The following is a 19,049-nucleotide window of genomic DNA, read 5'->3' as shown; positions in this document are numbered from 1 at the left end:
TAGGGAGGATTTTGTGCATCCAGAAACTATTTTGCGACCATTCGTACTTGCAATACTCGTCTGCGACTCGTATTGCAAACCGTACTCATGCTCGCAAACGTGCAGTTTCTGGCCTTGTGATACAAATAAAAATAACTATTAATTCATCGTGTCAGGTTTTAAAATCTCGTTAGTTTTAGCATTGTTAGGAGTTAGAGTAATAAAAAAATTACTTTATCTAACTATCCTTGCTGTTAAAGTAGCACTTTATTTACCCTTGCGGTTAAAATGCTACCTGACCTTTTGATTTGAATAGATAAAAGCACACTTTAACATCTCCTATAGAAAAAAAAATAGTTATATTTCGAAAAAAATGGTACATAACAGTTTTGTTGTTCTTGACGAGACTCTTTTTACTGGTTAAAATTAATGTACTTATTTTCTGAGACACGTATATAATATAAACCGCAGCCAACTACGATGTCAGAAATAAATAGCGATCAAATTAATTTGTAATCGAGTTATCCATAAATCCGAAACCGTGTATGTCGTTACTTGAACTCCATGCTACAAGCTACAATAATCACAGAGCGATCTCGACATATTAATCGCAAAGACATACGGATTCAAATCCATGGATGACTCGATTACAAATTAATTTGATCGCTCGATATTTATGATAACGTTACATTTATCTAATACACCACAAGCTACGGTGAAAAACATTTCTTTTATTTACACATCTCTGACAAAATTTCTAGGTACCTACTTATATAATTCTTTATCTCGTTTTTCATTAACTCACTCGGCTGTGACAATTGAGCACTCACTGTTTCTTTATTTCGACCCTCGTCTTGCATTCTTTAATACTAAATAATCAATTAAAACAATTTAAACTCTTTATTACCAAGATTAACAAACATAATAAATATCGAGTTCTACAATTAAACATTATTTTCACTGGCGGTAGTCTTCAGTTCTTGACTCTTTTCAGAGCCCTTGCTCTGATGTTCTCCATTGTTCTGACAATCAGCCATTTGGAAATCCTGGGAGAGAGCGCATCTAAAGTATGCACGACCCCCACGAGAAGAGTGTGCGGGAAATATCCGGTGGTGCGCTCCAACACTCCGATGGTTTTCATGGCTTCTTTGACATATTTTATAGGAGAAGGCGCCATCCAAGTCGAAGATCTGATCTTAGACATGTTGGTAGCGACATAACCGGGAAGAACACATTGGATTGTGATGCCGAATTTCGAATATTCTGAAGATAAATCTAAAGAAAACTTTTCGACGTAGGCTTTGGTGGCAGCGTAAACTGTCAAGAGGGGACTCGGAATTTGGGCAGCGGTGGATGACAGATTGACTATGACCCCTCGTCGACGCTCGGTCATTCCCGGTAAGACAATTTTGCACATATTGGTAACAGAATGAACATTACAGTTAATTATGTTGGAATAGATCTCATCTTTGTTTTTCAAGTCGAGGAAATACTCAGGGTGTGGGTAGCTCATACCCACGTTATTAATCAAAACTCCGATCTCCAAACCCGTCAATTGTTTGTCAATATCGCTGTAAATTCGATCCGCGTTGGTGAAGTTGGCTTCGATTATTTTCGTCTCCACTTGATACTTGTCTCCTGCAAGAGCAAACTAACTCTTTCTAATCGTTTAAAAAATATACTCAGCTATACACCGAACGATTTCAATTTGATTTCGAAATCGTTCGGTGAACAACCCAGCTCGAGTGTACAGTGCTGCCATCTTGGGTCATTATTCACAAATTTACCTATTTCTTTGGCTACTGCATCTAACTTTTCTCGCGTTCTACTGATCAGGACCACGTTCAATCCTTTTTTCGCTAAAAGTTCAGCGTACGCTTTACCGATTCCATCAGTGGCCCCAGTGATAACTAAAAATAGAAAACAATAATCTCGATGTCTTCCAGAAGTCAATATTGTGGCACGAGATGGCAAAGATTAAGCGTTATCACGTTATGTGATTATCTTTTCGGTTGCAACTTTTGTAACATCATTCGATTCGATCGCGTGTAATCCCAAATCGAATGGGTTCTAAAGTTCAAATTTTACCAGATAGCTAGCTCATTTAATGAATGAATATGATTGTGCAATTTACAAACACAAAAAGTTACGCATTTTTTTCTTTTATCTTGAATAATACCTTTGATTTTATAATATTTTAGAATTATTATTATACAGGGTCCCCAAAAAAGAAGACGAGTCCATAACTCCCTTATTTATAGGAGGATTTTAACTATTTGTACACCAAATTAAATGGTTGTGAATAGGCTACAAAAAGACCTAATACATTAATGTATAGCCCCAAGGGCTTCAATGGTAAACTGTCAATTTTTTTTTTCAAATGCAAACACATACTTTTTTTAGTAATTCTGATAGAGATTTTTATTCTGAAAACAACAATGTATCACAAGTATATACCTACTTACATAACAAAAATACAATAAAAAAAAAAGTTAAAAAACGCTACTATCGTCAATGCGCTCCATTTTATATGTTATTATTTGTCATTTGTTTTTCCAGCTAACTTAATTTGGTTGTTACACTGTAACGCAATGCATTTTGATAGCTTCTCGCTTGGTGCTCGTCATTTGTTTCAAAAGTTAGTGTTATTTTTTTTATGCCAGGTTATACTTGTGATACATACATTGTTGTTTCCAGAATAAAAATCTCTATCAGAATTTCTAAAAAAAGTATGTGTTCCCTCAGATTTTTTTTTTGACAGTTTAACCTTGAAGCCCTATTGCTATACGTGAATTTAGTAGTAGCCTATCCACAACCATTTAATTTGGTGCATAGATAATTAAAATCGTCCGATAAATAAGGGATCTATGGACTCGTCTTCTTTTTTAGGAACACATGTAAATTATTAGTACAGGGTTATTCTAAATGATTGTAGTCGAAGTAGGCCATGCCCATGTTATTACATTTTTGCCGCTTTCATGTGAACTGTCAGTTTTGTCGCTGTCCCTGTCATTTTTTAGGTGAAAATTACGGTGATGAGATTTTTTATTTATTTTTGTTAAATTAACGATTGAATCCAGAAACATTGAGTTGTTTTGCACTCACTTATTCCCATCATTTTGATGTTTTTTTATGTGGAGCGGCAACCATAAATTTTACATTCAGTTTTCACGCCTACTTCGACTACAATCATTTAGAATAACCCTGTATAATTTAGTAGAGATATTTTCATATTTGGTGGCGGAAACAAAAGACTGAGAAATGTCACAAAATTGTATTGTCAGTGTCAAATTTCTCAGACGTTCGTGATTTCGACAGAAATGCAGCAGATTGGCAACAAGTAAGTTATTCATGGCAAAATTAGAGAAATAATTTGTAATACGTTTGATTATATGACAATAACTTTTCCTTTTGAACCACTGACAAAAATTAAAGAACAGGATGCACAAAAGTTTCAATCTATTTAGCGTTCATGAGAAATTTGACACTGACGATACAATTTGTGACATTTCTCAGTCTTTTGTTTCCGCCACCAAATATGAAAATACCTCTATAAAATGAAAGATAATACATACATAAAGTTGACTCAAGTTGCAAAAAACCACTTGGCATTTGCAACAGCACTTTTATGGCATTAATCATTTGAAATTACTTTAAAACTGTACTTATATGGAAAATATCCAACCCAAACTATGATTTTCTGGTCCGTTTGTGCCTTTATTTGGTTCAAAAATATGAAAAAAATGCTGTTGCAAATGACAAGTGGTTTTTTGCAACTTGAGTCAACTTTATGTATGTACTCCTATAACTACTTACATATCACTTTTTTTTGAAAATGTATAAAGCGAGTTGCAACGTTTAAAACCGCTATTGGATATCTTTATTGACGTCGTTTGCAATGTTACGTGTGCCAACTGATTGTAAATTTAAAATTAAAATACAATTTTTGTATGTACATATTTATAATTTTACCATAGATATTAGCAGATGATGGTTTTAGATTTTAAAAAAATACTAACTACCTAGGGGCGTCTTCGGTAAAATTTACTTTGACTACCTACTAATGGTAATTGTTATTTTAATTCCTTGCAATACTTTGAGAGTCATCATAAAATTGATATTCAGTTACCATCAACACAGTGAAAGTAACAAGCTATACATAAAGAAATTTGGTTTTAACATTTTCTAATGTGTAAAAATAAAATAAAAAATTGGAAAGTGTTATAGAAGATACTCGTCGGCGTATTTCCATTATAAATATAAAATTGAATATACAATTGTACATGAAACTGTGCCACACTTATTTGCATCATAAACAAATTCCAATTGTGTCGCCGACATTTGAATTTTTCAATAAATATTTATCAGAATGGTAGGTGACACGGTGATTATTTTTCATTTCAGGGTTATCAAAGGTGTACGTGTGGTACCTGCTCTTATCGTGGTAAACGCCAACAATTGTTTTAGCACAAGATTACAAGCCCCACAAGCAATTAAAAAAGATAGCGGAGTAGCTACAATTTTACGTGGCTAACCAGAACGGAAACCTAGTTATTGATCTGTAAGGGAAGGGGTGAAGAACAAAATATGTAAAATTCTTACCGGCCCATCGTCCTGTTTCTTTTAAATCGACGGCATTTATTTTTAAAGCCACAGCAATAAAATTATTGTACAAAAATTTAAAAAGAAACCTGAACAACTGAAAGCCTAAGATCGAGATGCACACCAAACCGAATTTTTCTAAGTTCGTGAACATTTTTGTTTTGTTGTGGGCGGATTGGGAGCACAAAAAACAGTAATATAATTACAAAACACCGGTATAAAATGAACCACTTATAACTACACTGATAACAGTGCGGCGTTAAATTGAAGGCATGGATTCGCGCATGCGTTTTCCGACTTTCTCAACCCCTTTCTACAGTTTTTTCGATTGGATTCGCTCTGATCGCGGAGAAAATAATTGGTTAAATTTTTTAAATAATCTGTGACAACTTTCACACTGACCTCCTTTTCGCAAACAATTTCTATTCTCCGCAACCTACAGCAAGTACCGTAGAGAAATGAGATGACGAACAGATAAAGTCTTATCAATCAAAGGAATTTATTTTGTGCAAACATACAAATGCTAAAATGCAGATAGTCCCGTCACCGTACGTCCCAGAATCAGAGCGTGGATGTCGTGCGTACCTGAAAAATAAAGTATTCATTTTGGGGCGGCACCGCATTCCGGCAGGAATTTTTTATTGGACTCTGGTCGACTATTACCCACCTTCGTAAGTGTTGACCGATTCCAAATTCATAACGTGTCTGATTATGTGATACTCGTCGTGAATCCCGTTTCCGCCCAACATGTCTCTTGTAACTCTCGCGATTTCCAAAGCTTTTCCGGCGTTGTTTCGTTTCAATAACGAGATCATTTCAGGTGTGTGCCTAAAATTTGGTTCACTTTCGAAAACCTAATTGAGGTCATGTTACGTACTGTTTTTTGTCCATCAAACGTCCGACTTGCAGACATCCTTGCAGTCCTAGCGCGATTTCGCTAATCATATCGGCAAACTTCTTTTGAATTAGTTGGTTGGCAGCGATTGGTTTACCAAACTGCTTTCTTTCAACAGTGTAATCTCTAGCGATATGTAAGCATGTTTCGGCAGCTCCTAAAGCTCCCCAGGCTATGCCGTATCTAGCGTTGTTCAGGCAACTGAAAGGACCTTTGAGCCCTTCCACGTTCGGCAAAATGTTGCTTTCGGGGATTTCAACGTTATCCATCAAAATCATCCCAGTGGTGGACGCCCTCAACGAAAATTTCCCCTGAATTTTTGGCGTCTCCAAACCTTTACCATTTTCCTTACGATTGATCAGAAACCCTCGAATTTTATTGTCATCACATTTGGCCCATATAACTAATACATCAGCTAGCGGGGAATTTGTGATCCTGGAAATTTTAATCTGCTGATTTTATAAATCCACAAAATTTCGATCGTTGCGTGCACATCGAACATCCAAGTCTATCTCAATTTCAGTGGATTTTTGATGTGCACGCTGGTTCGAAATTGTGGCTAAATCGTACCAAGTTTTGCTTCCGTTCAGCGTATAAGTTTTAGTGGAAGAATTAAATTTAGCGCGGGTTTCCATCGAACCCGGATCGCTCCCGTGGTTGGGTTCCGTGAGCCCAAAGCAGCCAATGAGTTCTCCTTTCGCTATGAAGATTAAAAAAAATAAACAATGACGATAATGAACTTTCTGTGTTGATGTTTAAGAGGAAAGAAAGTTACCAAGCGAGTTTTTACGTAACTATTGGCGGTTGAATGTCAAGGCGTAGGCAAGGTTCCGTTGTAACACTAACAGACTTTCTGGTGGAAGTTCAGTGACACAGCTTCCGCTTTTCCAAATTTGCTCAGCTTCTAATAGTGCGAGTGGGTGTAAGAAGAGGCGATTGCAAAAACAGTGTTTTTAATTTTTCGTCGACGTATTTATGTGGGCATTGATTGGAAATTTCACACATAAATAATTGTATGAAGTGAAAATTTTGGAGAAATTTCTTCAATTTTAGTTTCGCTCTGTAAGCTTTTAAAGTTCAGTATGAACGTATAATTTGGAGCAAAATTCGAAAACATTGATACGCTTCTGACATTCTAAGTTGTTTCAAATTGGAGGTTTGAGCATCGTGCAGAATTAACCATTTCAAACCAACCTAATTTTGGTAAATACTCCTCTTTTTGTTCCTTAGTCCCAAAGTAGTAAATGGCGCCCATAACCAGCGACGACTGAACACTAATAGCCGACCTGTATGAGCTATCAATTTTCTCAACTTCTCTGGTCAATAGCCCATAGCCCACGTTTGAAATCCCCGCACACCCATATTCTTTTATGGTACAACCAAGGACTCCCAGCGCGCCAAATTCGACCATAATTTCACGATCAAAAGCTAAAAATAACAGTACGTAAAGCGACATCTATTATTAAATAGCAAAAGTTCAAAAGGGGTTATTATGCAAGATTTAAATTCACGGTGGCTTACTTTCATTTCTGTTCGCTTGAATTATCCTTGGCTGCAGTTTTTCTTGGCAATACGCCCTAAACGAGTCTCGCACAATCTTTTCATCTTGAGTTAATTGTGATTCTAAATTAAGAGGGTCTTCCCAGTTGAACAAGACTGCAAAAGTCAAACACTCGATAAGTTATCATTTAATATCATTGTCAAGAAATGTGTTTGTGTAAACAAGTCAAGTTAAAAATATCTGATTAATTTTGTTTTTTTACCTTTGCTTGATGATTTGTCGGAGAAAAACCCTACAATTAATTAAGGAAAAATATTTTTGAGGGCGTTCGACGATTTTCAGAAAAAGGATACTCTTGGCGGTATTTCTAAAGTTTATTAAAGAATTCAATTTACGTAGCGACATCTTTCTGTAACAGATGGAATACAACTGACAAATAATATGAAAGTTAAGCCATCTCTTGTTATCGTGTCTTATCAGTGAAATGACCTTTGTTAAGAACATCGATTGCCTTGTTGTTGTGTCAAAGAAAATAATCCTAACCTAAGTGTAGTTGAGCCGAAAAACACGAGTTAAATATAAATTCGCATGTCGTGCTAACCCTATGTTAATTTCCGTAATTACACCCCCATTGCGCTGAATGATAAATTTCCACTTACTTGAAAACTCAGATTGTGGAAGGAAATCAGAAAAATCGCGATGAATTAGTAGAATACAGTTTTGTTTTTACAGTCGTGCAACATTCACTATACTAAGTTACTATTTTTAAAATTTCGAGGTTATTCAACATAACGTGATAAATAGTTAATTCAAACAATTTGCATGATTAGTCTGAAAAAACATAAATTTATACGTCAGAATCGACCACTAGAGGCTTTCGATTTTTCTTATCACAAACCGAACGTTGACCTGAAATAATATGAATTTCTGAGAACAAGAAATTCAGGCTAACGTTGTATCGACCACAGAATTGCGTGATCTAAGGGCGACCGTAAAAAGTTAATGCCCTTCTTATAACTATGAGTAAATAAAACCCAAAATACGCTAGATTTTGTTTATTCAAAATTTATAAATATACATAATGAAGACGAAAATACCAAATTGTTGAAGCTGTGTGGGCAGAAGTTGAAAAAATTCAAACTTGCGGAAACCATATCAAAATTTGGTCAGATCTGGACGACTCAAGTGGAAGAAATTCATACTAACAGCACGTCATCTTTTTTCTCATCAACTCCGCCGGAAATTGCATGCGTTTTGACTCTAATTTCAGACCAAAAATATCCACAACCGCTAGTACAAGGAATCACAACGGCGTGAACGAACGCCATCAGAAAGTTTCTAGTGGCAGCACAAGAAATCTTCCAAACTCTCAAAGCCGGCGTGAGGCACCATATATGCTGCGAACGCAATATGCATGTAATATTAAGACGCTACTTTCTGCGAAGAATACAAACCTCGAAGGACAAACAGGCGAAAGTGATGCCCAAGCAAAAAGCTGTGATAGGAGCGCACACCACAGAAAGACAAACATAACAACAATTTTTTGATAGTTTGAAGCACTGATTGCTGACAGTCCATGCACATTCTGGACTTCTGATGGTGTGGGGTTCACCGATTACGTCTTCCCATGACACCTTCAATTGAGATTTACCACTGATGCAAATTAATCGGAAACAAATTACCTGTAAATGTTGACTTAATTTATTGGGATCTCTGTCTTCTAGTTCGATCACATCGCTTGGTTCTTTCGACATATCGGGGTGAGAATTCGTCGGCGGGTTCCGAGGGAAAATCGACGCAAGTTTTTTGAATAGCATTTACGCTATGCGGAGGTGCGAACAACTGGCCATTGTAAACACCCTCGTATTCAACAATCAACAAGTTTCTTATACGCCGGCGTTGGTCACTCGTGGAAAAATATTGATTATTTTCAACATTATTTTAGCTAATTTAATTTTAACACAGTTTTCGTAATTAATTAATCAGGGTAAAGTAGTCACCTTGTTTGCAAAATGAGCTAGGGTGTAAACAGCAAAATATCGATCTATTTAACAAAAGAATTATAAATTTCAACTAAACAACAAAACCAAAATTTACAAAAGGCTTTGTTTCAATTTTTAAAGTTTCTGTTTATTGTGAAACAAATCACATTGGATTCTATAAATAGTCAAATTTTAATAAAATATTTTTTTAATTTTCATTTATTATATGTATTAACAGTTGCGAAATAGGGCGTTGACCAGTAATTGTCAAGGATCCCTCCATTCCATATTTCCGCTTTTATTATAAATGTCCTTCCCACTTATCTGTGGACTAATAAAAATTAAGTGAGCTCAAGAATTGATACTTTTTTTATAAGCTTACTGTTAATTTTAAATGTCAAAATATCACTTATCACCAAATATTATTTAATCAAAGTAAAATTATTCTAAGGTTTATGGTTCTCTTCATAATTTATTTTATTATTACTGCAACGAAACAACATGCGTGATGCAATTTCAAGAAATAATTTGTTTAATATTTTAAAATACACATTAGCATATGAATTCGCTACACAAAACGGAGGTAATAATTTAGCTTTTAGGTCAAGTTTTTGAGTCATTTAAGTTCAGGTATACTCGTAGAAATTGCAGAATAATGTATTTTGTGTTGCATCATTCTTTTTTATACAATCCATAATACAATATTTTTTTCTTATTAACGACAGTCATTTCATTCAACTAAATTATTCTGACATTAAATATTACATTAACCTGAGTTAATTCTCTATCTTCTCAGCAATAATTATATTTTATTTTTACAATAAAGGGGTCGTTCTTTTAATTTTTTAAAGCATGAAATAATTAGTGTGTGGCTTTTACATAATGAGACAAGATCACAAGTTTGTAATTTCTGAAATATTGCCGATTAACAATATTAAAATTTAATACGTTAATGCAACATTGAAAAACAAAGTTTTAAAATTACTGCCAAGCCACTTATCTTAATCAGTGTCATAGTAAAGTCGCAAACATGTTCACGTCGATTGAGAAATCAAGTTAGGCTCTTGGCGGACAGATGGCGCGATGTACAACTCTATATTTTTTTTCAATTAAATGAACCCGGCGATTAAGATAAGTAAACAAAATGTAAAAATGTTTTTAGTTAAATCGTTAATGCGTAAATTAAAATGTGAATTGTAAATTTTTATTAAGTAACGTAGAACACGTGTAATATGATGATTAGTTTTGCAAGGAAAATTTGTAAACATATTTACCATTTTAAAAAGACATATTTACGTCTTTAATAAATAAAAGAGATTAAATAATTGTAATTCTGTGAAATTACATGTTTTGCATGCCGGATAGTAATCTCACTAACAATAAAAATAAAACATTTGAGAGTTTTTGTTGATTTAGCGAATGTAATGTATATTTTTAAAAAGTGATTTAATTGTAGGGATTAAGTTGTGCGAGTACTTTGTAAAAACTGACAAGGAAAACGTATTTTCCGATGAACAATTCAAAATATTAGTCATGTTAATTAAATTAACAATTACTCACGTAATTGAAGCTCATCAACCGACGGTTGATAAAATAAAATGTCGCAGTTGTTACATAATTGAAATACATTTATTTTTAGAAATAAACTAAAAGCTGAGATAGAGGTATGATTTAGCGTTGGAGAAAGTGAGAAAGTCTCATACACGTAATAGTGAGTTTTTCGTTAGTGTGGATATTTATTTATTTGGCACGTTCTGACGGTATTTCCCGGAAATGTCATAGATTACGTTTTGGCATAATTTCATAATTATGCAGACCAACATTTTATTTCGGCTAATTTTCGGAAATAAAAATTTCCCCTTACCCCAGGATTCGTGGAGGAATTACGAGACACCGTTTCGAGCGTGTTTTGTAATTTTTCCGACATTACTCGGCAGACATGGTCGATACAAATAATAAAACTTCACCTGCTTGCTCAATTTTTAGTCGCGCAGAAAAGCGAAGGACCACGCTATGGTCAACGAACTGGCTAACTCATCCCACTGCGACTTTTTTTATATAATTTTCAGCTACAAATCAACGACTTTTTGTTATTTTCATAATCGGTACAAGGTCTCCTCGCAAATATTCGCAAACGATATCACTGAAGCCGCCTTTTTCGGCCGGTCAAAAATAGTCTGTTTGTGCGACCGACAAAATTGGAAAATTTTGTTTATCGACGATCATCAAAATAAGAACGTGAACAAAAACCAGTTTCGGTGTAATCGTTGTTTATTTGAAATTTTGCCCTAATCATCATACTTAGCCAGTTGTAGAAAAATGGCGTTGCGCAAACATTTCTGCCATATAAGTAAAACCATACCTACATTGTGTCCTGCAATGTCGGTGTGAATCGTATAATATTATTGTGAAAGAAATATTGTGGTGTTACATCATCATCAAAAAAATGATTTAACATCGAATCTAGAGAGAGTAATGACCTTTAATTACTGATAATACAATAAAACTAAACACACATGGTTATCTAATTTTGGAACCGAGACTTTTTCACTCGTGCTCATCCAGATTAATTAAAATGACCGATTTAGCGCGAGTGTGAAGAATATAATAAATGATCGAAGACAAAAACAAATAATGACGTTAAAAATAGTTCGGGCCGGATGAATAAAATATTTGTATGTAGTAGGGTCGGTGCCATTTTCACGTCGTCTTACGTCACACTTGGTGTGGACGCCTATCAAAAACAAGTTGATTAAAATCGCGAAAAACAATTAAGTTTTTCGCGCGTCTAAATTTATAACAAAAATAAATTATAAACTGATCAATGTTCGCCCACGAGTACCAGCGAAATTGTGTTTTGTGTGCTTGTTTTTTGTCCCATGGTTAATTTTGCGAACGAGTCATCAACCGTTTGGCATTGACCAGGGTCGCGACTTATTTGTTTGTTAGTTATGGATTCTTTCCCTCGGTGTATTTTGATGTGGTTTTCTTTGTTTAACGAGAAACTTACAAGGTTAATTTGTAATCCGCTTAAAATACATGTCACAAACCCACACTTTTGATACTTCGTAATCGACTTACTGTTTTAATAAGCACTCGCGTCGACCCATCTTGAACCCCAAACACGGCTCATTGCTCGATCCAAATGACACTCCGTCAATTCCTCATTTTTCTAACGGTTTCCGTAAATTTTTATTATCTAACCGGAATTTTTGATACTGACGTGGTTACTTGCGGCAAAAACGAAGTCTGATGACTCGGATTTCGCAAGTCATGTCTTAACTCGATCATTGCGGCTTCGTCAAAATGACAGTCATTCGATTCGTTCTTTAACTTCTTTTTAACATTTGGAAGATTCTATAAATTGTGAGTCGGAATCCAGCGCACGTTGCGTCTTAATTCGATTCATCACCGCTTGTCAAAATTAACAACTTATTACCTATACATATCATTCATTATGTATTACATATTACATTTCGTAAATAAGTGCACAGTTTTTTCGGTCATAATCACGAATTTTTTGTAATCTTCTTATACGGAATTAAAGCATGCGATTAAAGAAAAAGGAGCCCAAAAAGATTGTTTACAAAACAAGTTATAACAAACTGAAATTTTCGGCTATACCTACTTATTTCAGTGTCCATTATTATGAAAAATGTTCAGTTTATTACGAAATTTTTTATTTTCATAAATTGTCAATAATGTACTTTTTTTATTTATAAAAATGAAATATGTAATAAATTTCGAAAAAATACGTTTTAGCCTGAACGTTTTTGAACATTTTTTCATCAATAAACTACAACTTTTCAGATATTAATTTTTTTAGTGAAGCGGTGTGAACAATAATTATTCTGGCTCTCGGAAAGTAACACTCGATCAGCACCATAAAGTAAATTGTTTATACCATTTTTATTTTTGATTAATCAAGATGAATAATTTCTAGAACAGTTATTTAAAAATTATGATTAACAATGGAAACGTTTCATAACTGTCAAGATAAAAATGTAATAACAATATCTTTAAAATCTTTCATTTACAGGTACTATCGCTTCTGCGTTAATTTGTTGGCTATTAAAAATGAAATTATACAGGGTGATTTTGAAAGTTGTGCAGATATTTTAATCACGAGCTACTGGCTTCATGTAGATCTCGGAAAAAATATTTAAAAAATTCTATGTCAAAAAATAAAATGACATTTATTTTTTGAGCTACAATTTTTTTTAATTGCTTTTAGTTTTCTACGTTGTCCCACAACCCCGTAGGTAAAATTTGGACACATTTTAAAAATACACCCTTGTATATCATGTTTTATAAAATGTACACCAATGCGAAGTAACCTATAGGAAATACCTATGCTTTAAAACAAGGAAACCGCATTGGTGTACGTTTTATAAAATATGATATACAGGGTGTATTTTTAAAATGTGCCGAAATTTTACCTACGAGGTTGTTTGACAACGTAGAAGACTAAAAGCAATTAAAAAAAATTGTAGCTCAAAAAATAAATGTCATTTTATTTTTTGACATAGAATTTTTTAATCATTTTTTCCGAGTTCTACATGAAGCCAGTAGCTCGTGATTAAAATATCTGCACAACTTTCAAAGTCACCCTGTATTATGTTATATGCAGTTGAGAAAATTAGTGCTATTGCTGAATGCACACTACGAAAAGGTGTGGGTTTCTTTCATTGGGATTGTAACAGGAAACGAAGAAAAGCAGGTCAGGGAGTCGAGAAAATGCAGAATCTAGTCAAATGCAATGAAGTCAACGTATCAGTCGTATCACTATAACTGAATGAACTTGGAACACATGATTTGTAGAAAAGTTTTTGCAGATTAAAGATGAGATAGAACAATGTAATAATGATATTGATAGAATGGGAAATAAAAGCATGATAATATCGAGTTGCTTTTATCGTTAGAAAATTATCGTATTGCGCTTGTAAAAATAATTGATGCTGTTGTATTTTTTCATTCAAAAGAATAAACAAATTGAATATTAGAAATAGAATCCTCAGCTCATTCGAACAATTATAGCAGATTTCATTCGTTGATTGATGCAAGAAACTTTGAAGACTCGCACGTACCGCAGTATCAGTTCAATCAAGTAAGTATTTTCTATGAGATGTTGCAAAGAAATGAGATTCTAGTGTAACATTGAAATCATTATTGTGATGATTTAAATTTATAAAATTAAATTTAATTTTATATAGCGTTGTAACACCATCAGAGTAATGTTTTTTTTACATGTAAATATGTGTTTTTAAATTTACACTTTATAACTCTATAATCAAATTAACAGCTATATGATCATGCTTTATACTGATATAACAACGAAGTCATTTTTGAGATCTTCAACCTCCTGATATAACAAACGGATGAATTGTCGTCACTTGCTCCTTCACGAAGCAATAGCTTTGAATTGGCAATTCTCTGCAAAATCATATAAACCTATAAACTCGCCTTATACTAAATTTTCTTTGCAATAATTAAAATATTGTGCTTGGACTTTTGCAATAAAGTTACACTTGCGAAGCATATGCATTTGGTCACACAAAGTTTCCATAAAAGCGTCAATATTCTCTCTGTAACTTCTATTAATTCCATGCTATCAGTTGACACGACCATGCCAAGAGTGCAAAAATTCATTTTGCTCTCCTTTCAAATTAGTCTACTTTTTTTAAGAAAGGGACATGTTCAAATTATTTTAACCATATGATAACTCAAATAAAAGAGTTTCAGTAAATTGTTTTTGTTTATTTCGAAACTATTTTTATTACTACATACTAAGGACAGCTTAAAATACATATATAGTTCGCCAAAGTAAATATTCAAATTTTTTTCTTGACATTTCACCAATAGATTTTGAAACTAAGAAAACATTTTGGAAAATTTTAGTTGAAAATTTGGAAGAGAAATGGCCGTTTTTAACTTGTTGGTTTACTTTGTTGATTTCAAAATTCTTTTCTGATATTAACCCATCTAAATTTAAATATGTGAGTATTATTTTCTTTCTGAAGAATTTTTTTGTGGAAATTTCGACATAAAGTTATAGTGCCATTCTATTTTACATCAATTCAATTCAAACATCATACATGCCACATGGGCATAAATTAGAATTTGATATATTTTTTCAATTTTAATTTTGATTGTACTTTTTTAGCACTTTACAAGACTATAAAAGGGAAAGAAAAAATATAAAATTTCATATTTTCTTACATAAAACATCACCTACACCTTGTTTATTTTTATACAAATTTTTTCTTTACTTTAGAAATGCATAAAACAAAAAATAAATAACACTATCTATTATTAGTTTGAAAAATAAACTTAAAAAAATAATGTATATTGTTACCCGTGGGCTGTTTGGGTGGTCCAAAACCACCCCCGCTCGTTCTTTTGTCGCGTTTGGTCCCAACTTTCTAAAAATAGTCGACGCCGGCCGGAAACGGCACGGCCACTGGCACTTCTCTACCTGCTCCAAGAGGAGAAGGTTGTTTTTTTTTCCGTGCTCCTCTCCTTCTGCACAAAGGGCCTGACGGTCCGGGTAAACCGGCTGGATTGCGAAACGGCTATCTTCTTCGACGGGGTGCATTTGCTACTCCAGCGTTAAAACGGCATCGGTCAACAAATCTCGACACCGGCCCCGAAGATGGACTCGACAGTTCGACCGCTCCAGAGGGCCGGTGGTAACATAATGGCGCCCAACGTGGGGCTCTCCTCCGACAAGGCGTCGGAGAGCCCAAATCCCCGACCGATGCCAACGTCCCGGATGGCAGCAGGAAGCCGTCCCGTCCGTCAACAAGAGCCAGACGTGAAGAAGAAGTCGTGGGTCAGCCCCTGTTCATCGTCGACCCAGTCAGCTGCCCATCGTGTCCAGGACTCGGCCGGATCGTCAAGCGAGTCGCCCGGAGGGAGAGGAGTCACACCTACACCACCAAGGAGCCAGAGGATGGTGAGTTGAACCCCAGGGCCCGTTCGACTCCGTCTCCGGTCAGGCCTTCAAGTCCGACGGCCAGCCCAGACAGTTCTCGGTGCTGGCGTGTCAAAGGTCGACCGTCGAGACACCTGGTTCCTCCACCACCAGCCTGCACGTCGGAAGAGGATCCGTGAGGACGCCGCCGTTCCCAGCCGTCGGTCGTCCCCGCTAGGACGTCACCCCGGGGCCGCTGAGTCCCCGAGCCACCACAGCCGCCACCGAGGGTCCCACGTCCGCCCCAAGGAGCTAACGGTTGGAGACCACAGCGCCCATGGACATCGACTCCGGCGTGCCAGAGACAGGTGTGTGTGCCCCCTTTTGTGCGCGTCCCCAACAACGGTTTTGTGCGTGTTTCGCGGAACGTGTCATTTTCCGAGTGGCGATGCCGTCCGGGCCGTGCGACAGCCCCTCAACTAGTGCACCGAGGCGACGACCGGGGGCCCGATAATGAGCAACTCTGTCGCTGCGCTTCCCGCATCCTCGCCCAAACGCCATCGAGGAGGTCGTCCACCAGGCCAGTTCCGGCTTCCCGGGATTCAGAGGGACCCGCTGAGAAGTCGGACCCCTGCAGCTCGTGACAGGCTCCACCACCATCGAAGACGGCGCACCGCGAAGCCCACAATGTCCCGGACCTACAGGTCATAGTGTTCGGCGACACCGAGACGCGCTCGGCACCACCATCTTGTGCCATTTTTTAATTTTAGTTGTATTTTTAAATCTTTTTTTTTTCATTTTTCCGTCTTTTTTTTTTTCGTGTCGTTTTATGTGTCCTTTTTTGTGTTATTTGAATAAAGAAAAAAGGTGAGGGCTGAAGCCGGCGTCAACGATTATGAAAGTTGGGCCTCCGGAGGGGGAGAGTGTGTTACCCGTGGGCTGTTTGGGTGGTCCAAAACCACCCCCGCTCGTTCTTTTGTCGCGTTTGGTCCCAACTTTCTAAAAATAGTCGACGCCGGCCGGAAACGGCACGGCCACTGGCACTTCTCTACCTGCTCCAAGAGGAGAAGGTTGTTTTTTTTTCCGTGCTCCTCTCCTTCTGCACAAAGGGCCTGACGGTCCGGGTAAACCGGCTGGATTGCGAAACGGCTATCTTCTTCGACGGGGTGCATTTGCTACCCCGGCGTTAAAACGGCATCGGTCAACAAATCTCGACACCGGCCCCGAAGATGGACTCGACAGTTCGACCGCTCCAGAGGGCCGGTGGTAACAATATGAAAACAAACAAGATGCTGTCCCAAAAATGATTTGTTTTGTAATTTGCCATTTATATACTGTTTCATGTGGAACGTAAATTTTTTCTTTTAGTTTTTAATATAAGCGTAAACGAAAACGATCCGATGTTCAAGGGATGATTTCTCTGTTTAAATGTGCATCTAGGCACCTAATTTTTGTAAAGTTTTATACTCCGGCCTGAAATATAACAAATCGACCTAGACTCCAGATCCAAAAGTAGAGTGAGGTTAGACTTCCTTGAAAGTGTACACTTTTCTGTGTTGTATGAACCTCATTTTACATAATTATAAAAATTATATTTTTTTCGTATTTAGCGACAATAATAGTAGCGAGCTTTGGCCGCCCCTACTTTTGACCGCCCTTGTGCTGGGCGCACCTCGCACACCCGCCTGGCGCGCCCCTGACACTTGACATCCCTTTCATGAAAGTAACGCTATTGACAAAGTTGACTCCACAAATTTCATACGATAATAAATAAATGTAATTGAAATGTCACTTATTTCTGTTGTCATTGTTCTAAATTATGTAAACGGAATTAACAAAGTAAATTGTTTATACTATTTCATGTTGGATTAATCAACGTGAATAATTCCTACAACATAGTTGCATAAGATTTTATTACAACACTTGAGCAACAATTTGGTGTAGTCTCATCGATCAAAAAACTGGAACAAATTCATCGCAATCTAAACCAATATAAACAGTTTACACCTGTTCTTCTTGATATCTTCAATTATCAATTCCACTGCCTGTTGCTGTAATCCATCAGAAGATCAACCATCAACGGTGTTCGAAAAATCTTCGTTCTGTTTCTGTTGACTTTCGCAAAAAGTAGTTCCGATTTATTAGATTGGAGGAAAATATGTAATGCTTGTAATGTTACACTGTCTCAACCATATCCTGTGGTTATGCACAATCACAGTCTGAATAGTGTTGAATTACAAAATTTAAATGAAGATATCCACAGCAATGACGATTGTGAAAATGCTGAAGTTGAGTCAATGAGTGATGAAAACTCCATAAAGAAACTCGAAAATAAAATAATTGTTGAAAAAATCAGGAATCCGATAGCCCGTAGGGCAAATAATGCATATAGTGTTGAAAAATTTCAAAATATAGGGACAGTACTACAAGGTGCGATGGTGCAAGATATCAAAGGGGAATTAAATTCCTCAAAGAAAAGAAGAATATCTCCCCCTCATCAGATTCACTTTATCAGTCATTATACGGTGAAAATAGTGAAATGTATCAAAATCAGTTGCGTTGGAGATGATGGAGTCAGTTAAAGAGTTCATCAAGAACGCATCGATCTGTCCTGAAAAAATGAAATTATTACCGGCTCCTCGTCTGTGGAGTATAAAAACATTGATGACTGTTTTTGAAGTGTCATTTTCTCTGGGACGAAAAATTCATCGACTTTACCATGAAATTCGGTCAGCATGCAGGTATTGCAGGTGATTCAAAAATTTCATAGATATGATGATCTCAGCAGAGTACTGCCCAAGACGAAAGATTTTACTTCAGTTAGAGATGAAAATAATGACAAACATCTTCAAAAATGTAACTTCCGTGAAGCATTTGCCGTTTTTAAAGAAAAATATTCGAATTTAAAAATTGCAGACCTACACAAAATTTTCTCAAACCAAAAAAATGTGTTTTTGCTGGCCCATAATATTTCTGTAAATTTCGCTCAATAGTGACAAGGAAGGTTACCTTATTGTACTCCCAGAATCTAGGTCAACTTGTTTATATTTTGTGTTCAGTCCAGAGTATAAATTTTTACAAGAAATTTAAAAAGTGAATCTTCCTTTGGATATTAGGGTTTTTTCGTTTTTACTTATATGTATCTCGAAAACAAAAGAGAAAAGAGAAATTCCATCC

The 19,049-nt window shown here is 36.0% G+C and overlaps 3 protein-coding genes across 7 annotated transcripts in view; all 3 read right to left on the bottom strand.

Moving 5' to 3' along the window:
- Positions 1–860: 860 nt before the first annotated feature.
- On the bottom strand, positions 861–4,878 carry spidey (hydroxysteroid 17-beta dehydrogenase 12 spidey). Its single transcript, XM_069060269.1, has 3 exons — positions 4,582–4,878; positions 1,767–1,889; positions 861–1,617 (listed from the first exon to the last, which is right to left on the bottom strand). The coding sequence occupies exons 1-3, from the start codon at positions 4,733–4,735 to the stop codon at positions 953–955; spliced, it is 942 nt and encodes a 313-aa protein (XP_068916370.1). The 5' UTR covers positions 4,736–4,878; the 3' UTR covers positions 861–952.
- Positions 4,879–5,063: 185 nt separating this feature from the next.
- Positions 5,064–7,775, bottom strand: LOC138139785 (glutaryl-CoA dehydrogenase, mitochondrial). The gene is made up of 9 exons (XM_069060268.1): positions 7,637–7,775; positions 7,331–7,386; positions 7,240–7,269; positions 6,998–7,132; positions 6,671–6,904; positions 6,047–6,176; positions 5,459–5,911; positions 5,249–5,409; positions 5,064–5,166 (listed from the first exon to the last, which is right to left on the bottom strand). Exons 2-9 carry the CDS (start codon positions 7,380–7,382, stop codon positions 5,105–5,107), a joined length of 1,257 nt encoding a protein of 418 aa, XP_068916369.1. The 5' UTR covers positions 7,383–7,386; positions 7,637–7,775; the 3' UTR covers positions 5,064–5,104.
- Positions 7,776–8,017: 242 nt separating this feature from the next.
- The window catches only part of LOC138139787 (caveolin-2-like), a 38,887-nt gene continuing 27,855 nt past the window's right edge, over positions 8,018–19,049 (bottom strand). Inside the window, exons 1-5 of one of the 5 annotated variants that reach the window (XM_069060273.1) lie at positions 10,824–13,034; positions 9,342–9,445; positions 8,660–9,290; positions 8,432–8,611; positions 8,018–8,374 (exon numbers count right to left, since the gene is read on the bottom strand). In XM_069060273.1, the coding sequence (XP_068916374.1) occupies positions 8,174–8,374; positions 8,432–8,611; positions 8,660–8,794 (516 nt within the window). In that variant the 5' untranslated portion in view covers positions 8,795–9,290; positions 9,342–9,445; positions 10,824–13,034 and the 3' untranslated portion in view covers positions 8,018–8,173. Of the gene's footprint in view, positions 8,375–8,431; positions 8,612–8,659; positions 9,446–10,519; positions 13,035–19,049 lie in introns of those variants that run through there. The other 4 variants (XM_069060274.1, XM_069060271.1, XM_069060270.1 and 1 more) reach the window with 4 other exon arrangements.

The sequence above is a fragment of the Tenebrio molitor genome, chromosome X (genome assembly GCF_963966145.1).
Source record: "Tenebrio molitor chromosome X, icTenMoli1.1, whole genome shotgun sequence".
NCBI classification, from domain to species: domain Eukaryota; kingdom Metazoa; phylum Arthropoda; class Insecta; order Coleoptera; family Tenebrionidae; genus Tenebrio; species Tenebrio molitor.
This window is presented reverse-complemented; position numbering and strand designations above follow the sequence as displayed.

Bases quoted from the DNA above. Each gene is read 5' to 3' on its own strand.
- spidey (XM_069060269.1), bottom strand. From the start codon at position 4,735: ATGTTCACGAACTTAGAAAAATTCGGTTTGGTGTGCATCTCGATCTTA. The intron at 1,890-4,581 runs GTAAGAATTTTA...TTCTATTTTTAG, and splicing joins AGAAACAGGACGATGGGCCG to TTATCACTGGGGCCACTGAT. The intron at 1,618-1,766 runs GTAAATTTGTGA...TTGCTCTTGCAG, and splicing joins TGCAGTAGCCAAAGAAATAG to GAGACAAGTATCAAGTGGAG.
- LOC138139785 (XM_069060268.1), bottom strand. From the start codon at position 7,382: ATGTCGCTACGTAAATTGAATTCTTTAATAAACTTTAGAAATACCGCC. The intron at 6,905-6,997 runs GTAAGCCACCGT...TGTTATTTTTAG, and splicing joins TCAAGCGAACAGAAATGAAA to CTTTTGATCGTGAAATTATG. The intron at 6,177-6,670 runs GTTGGTTTGAAA...TAATCTTCATAG, and splicing joins GGAGTATTTACCAAAATTAG to CGAAAGGAGAACTCATTGGC.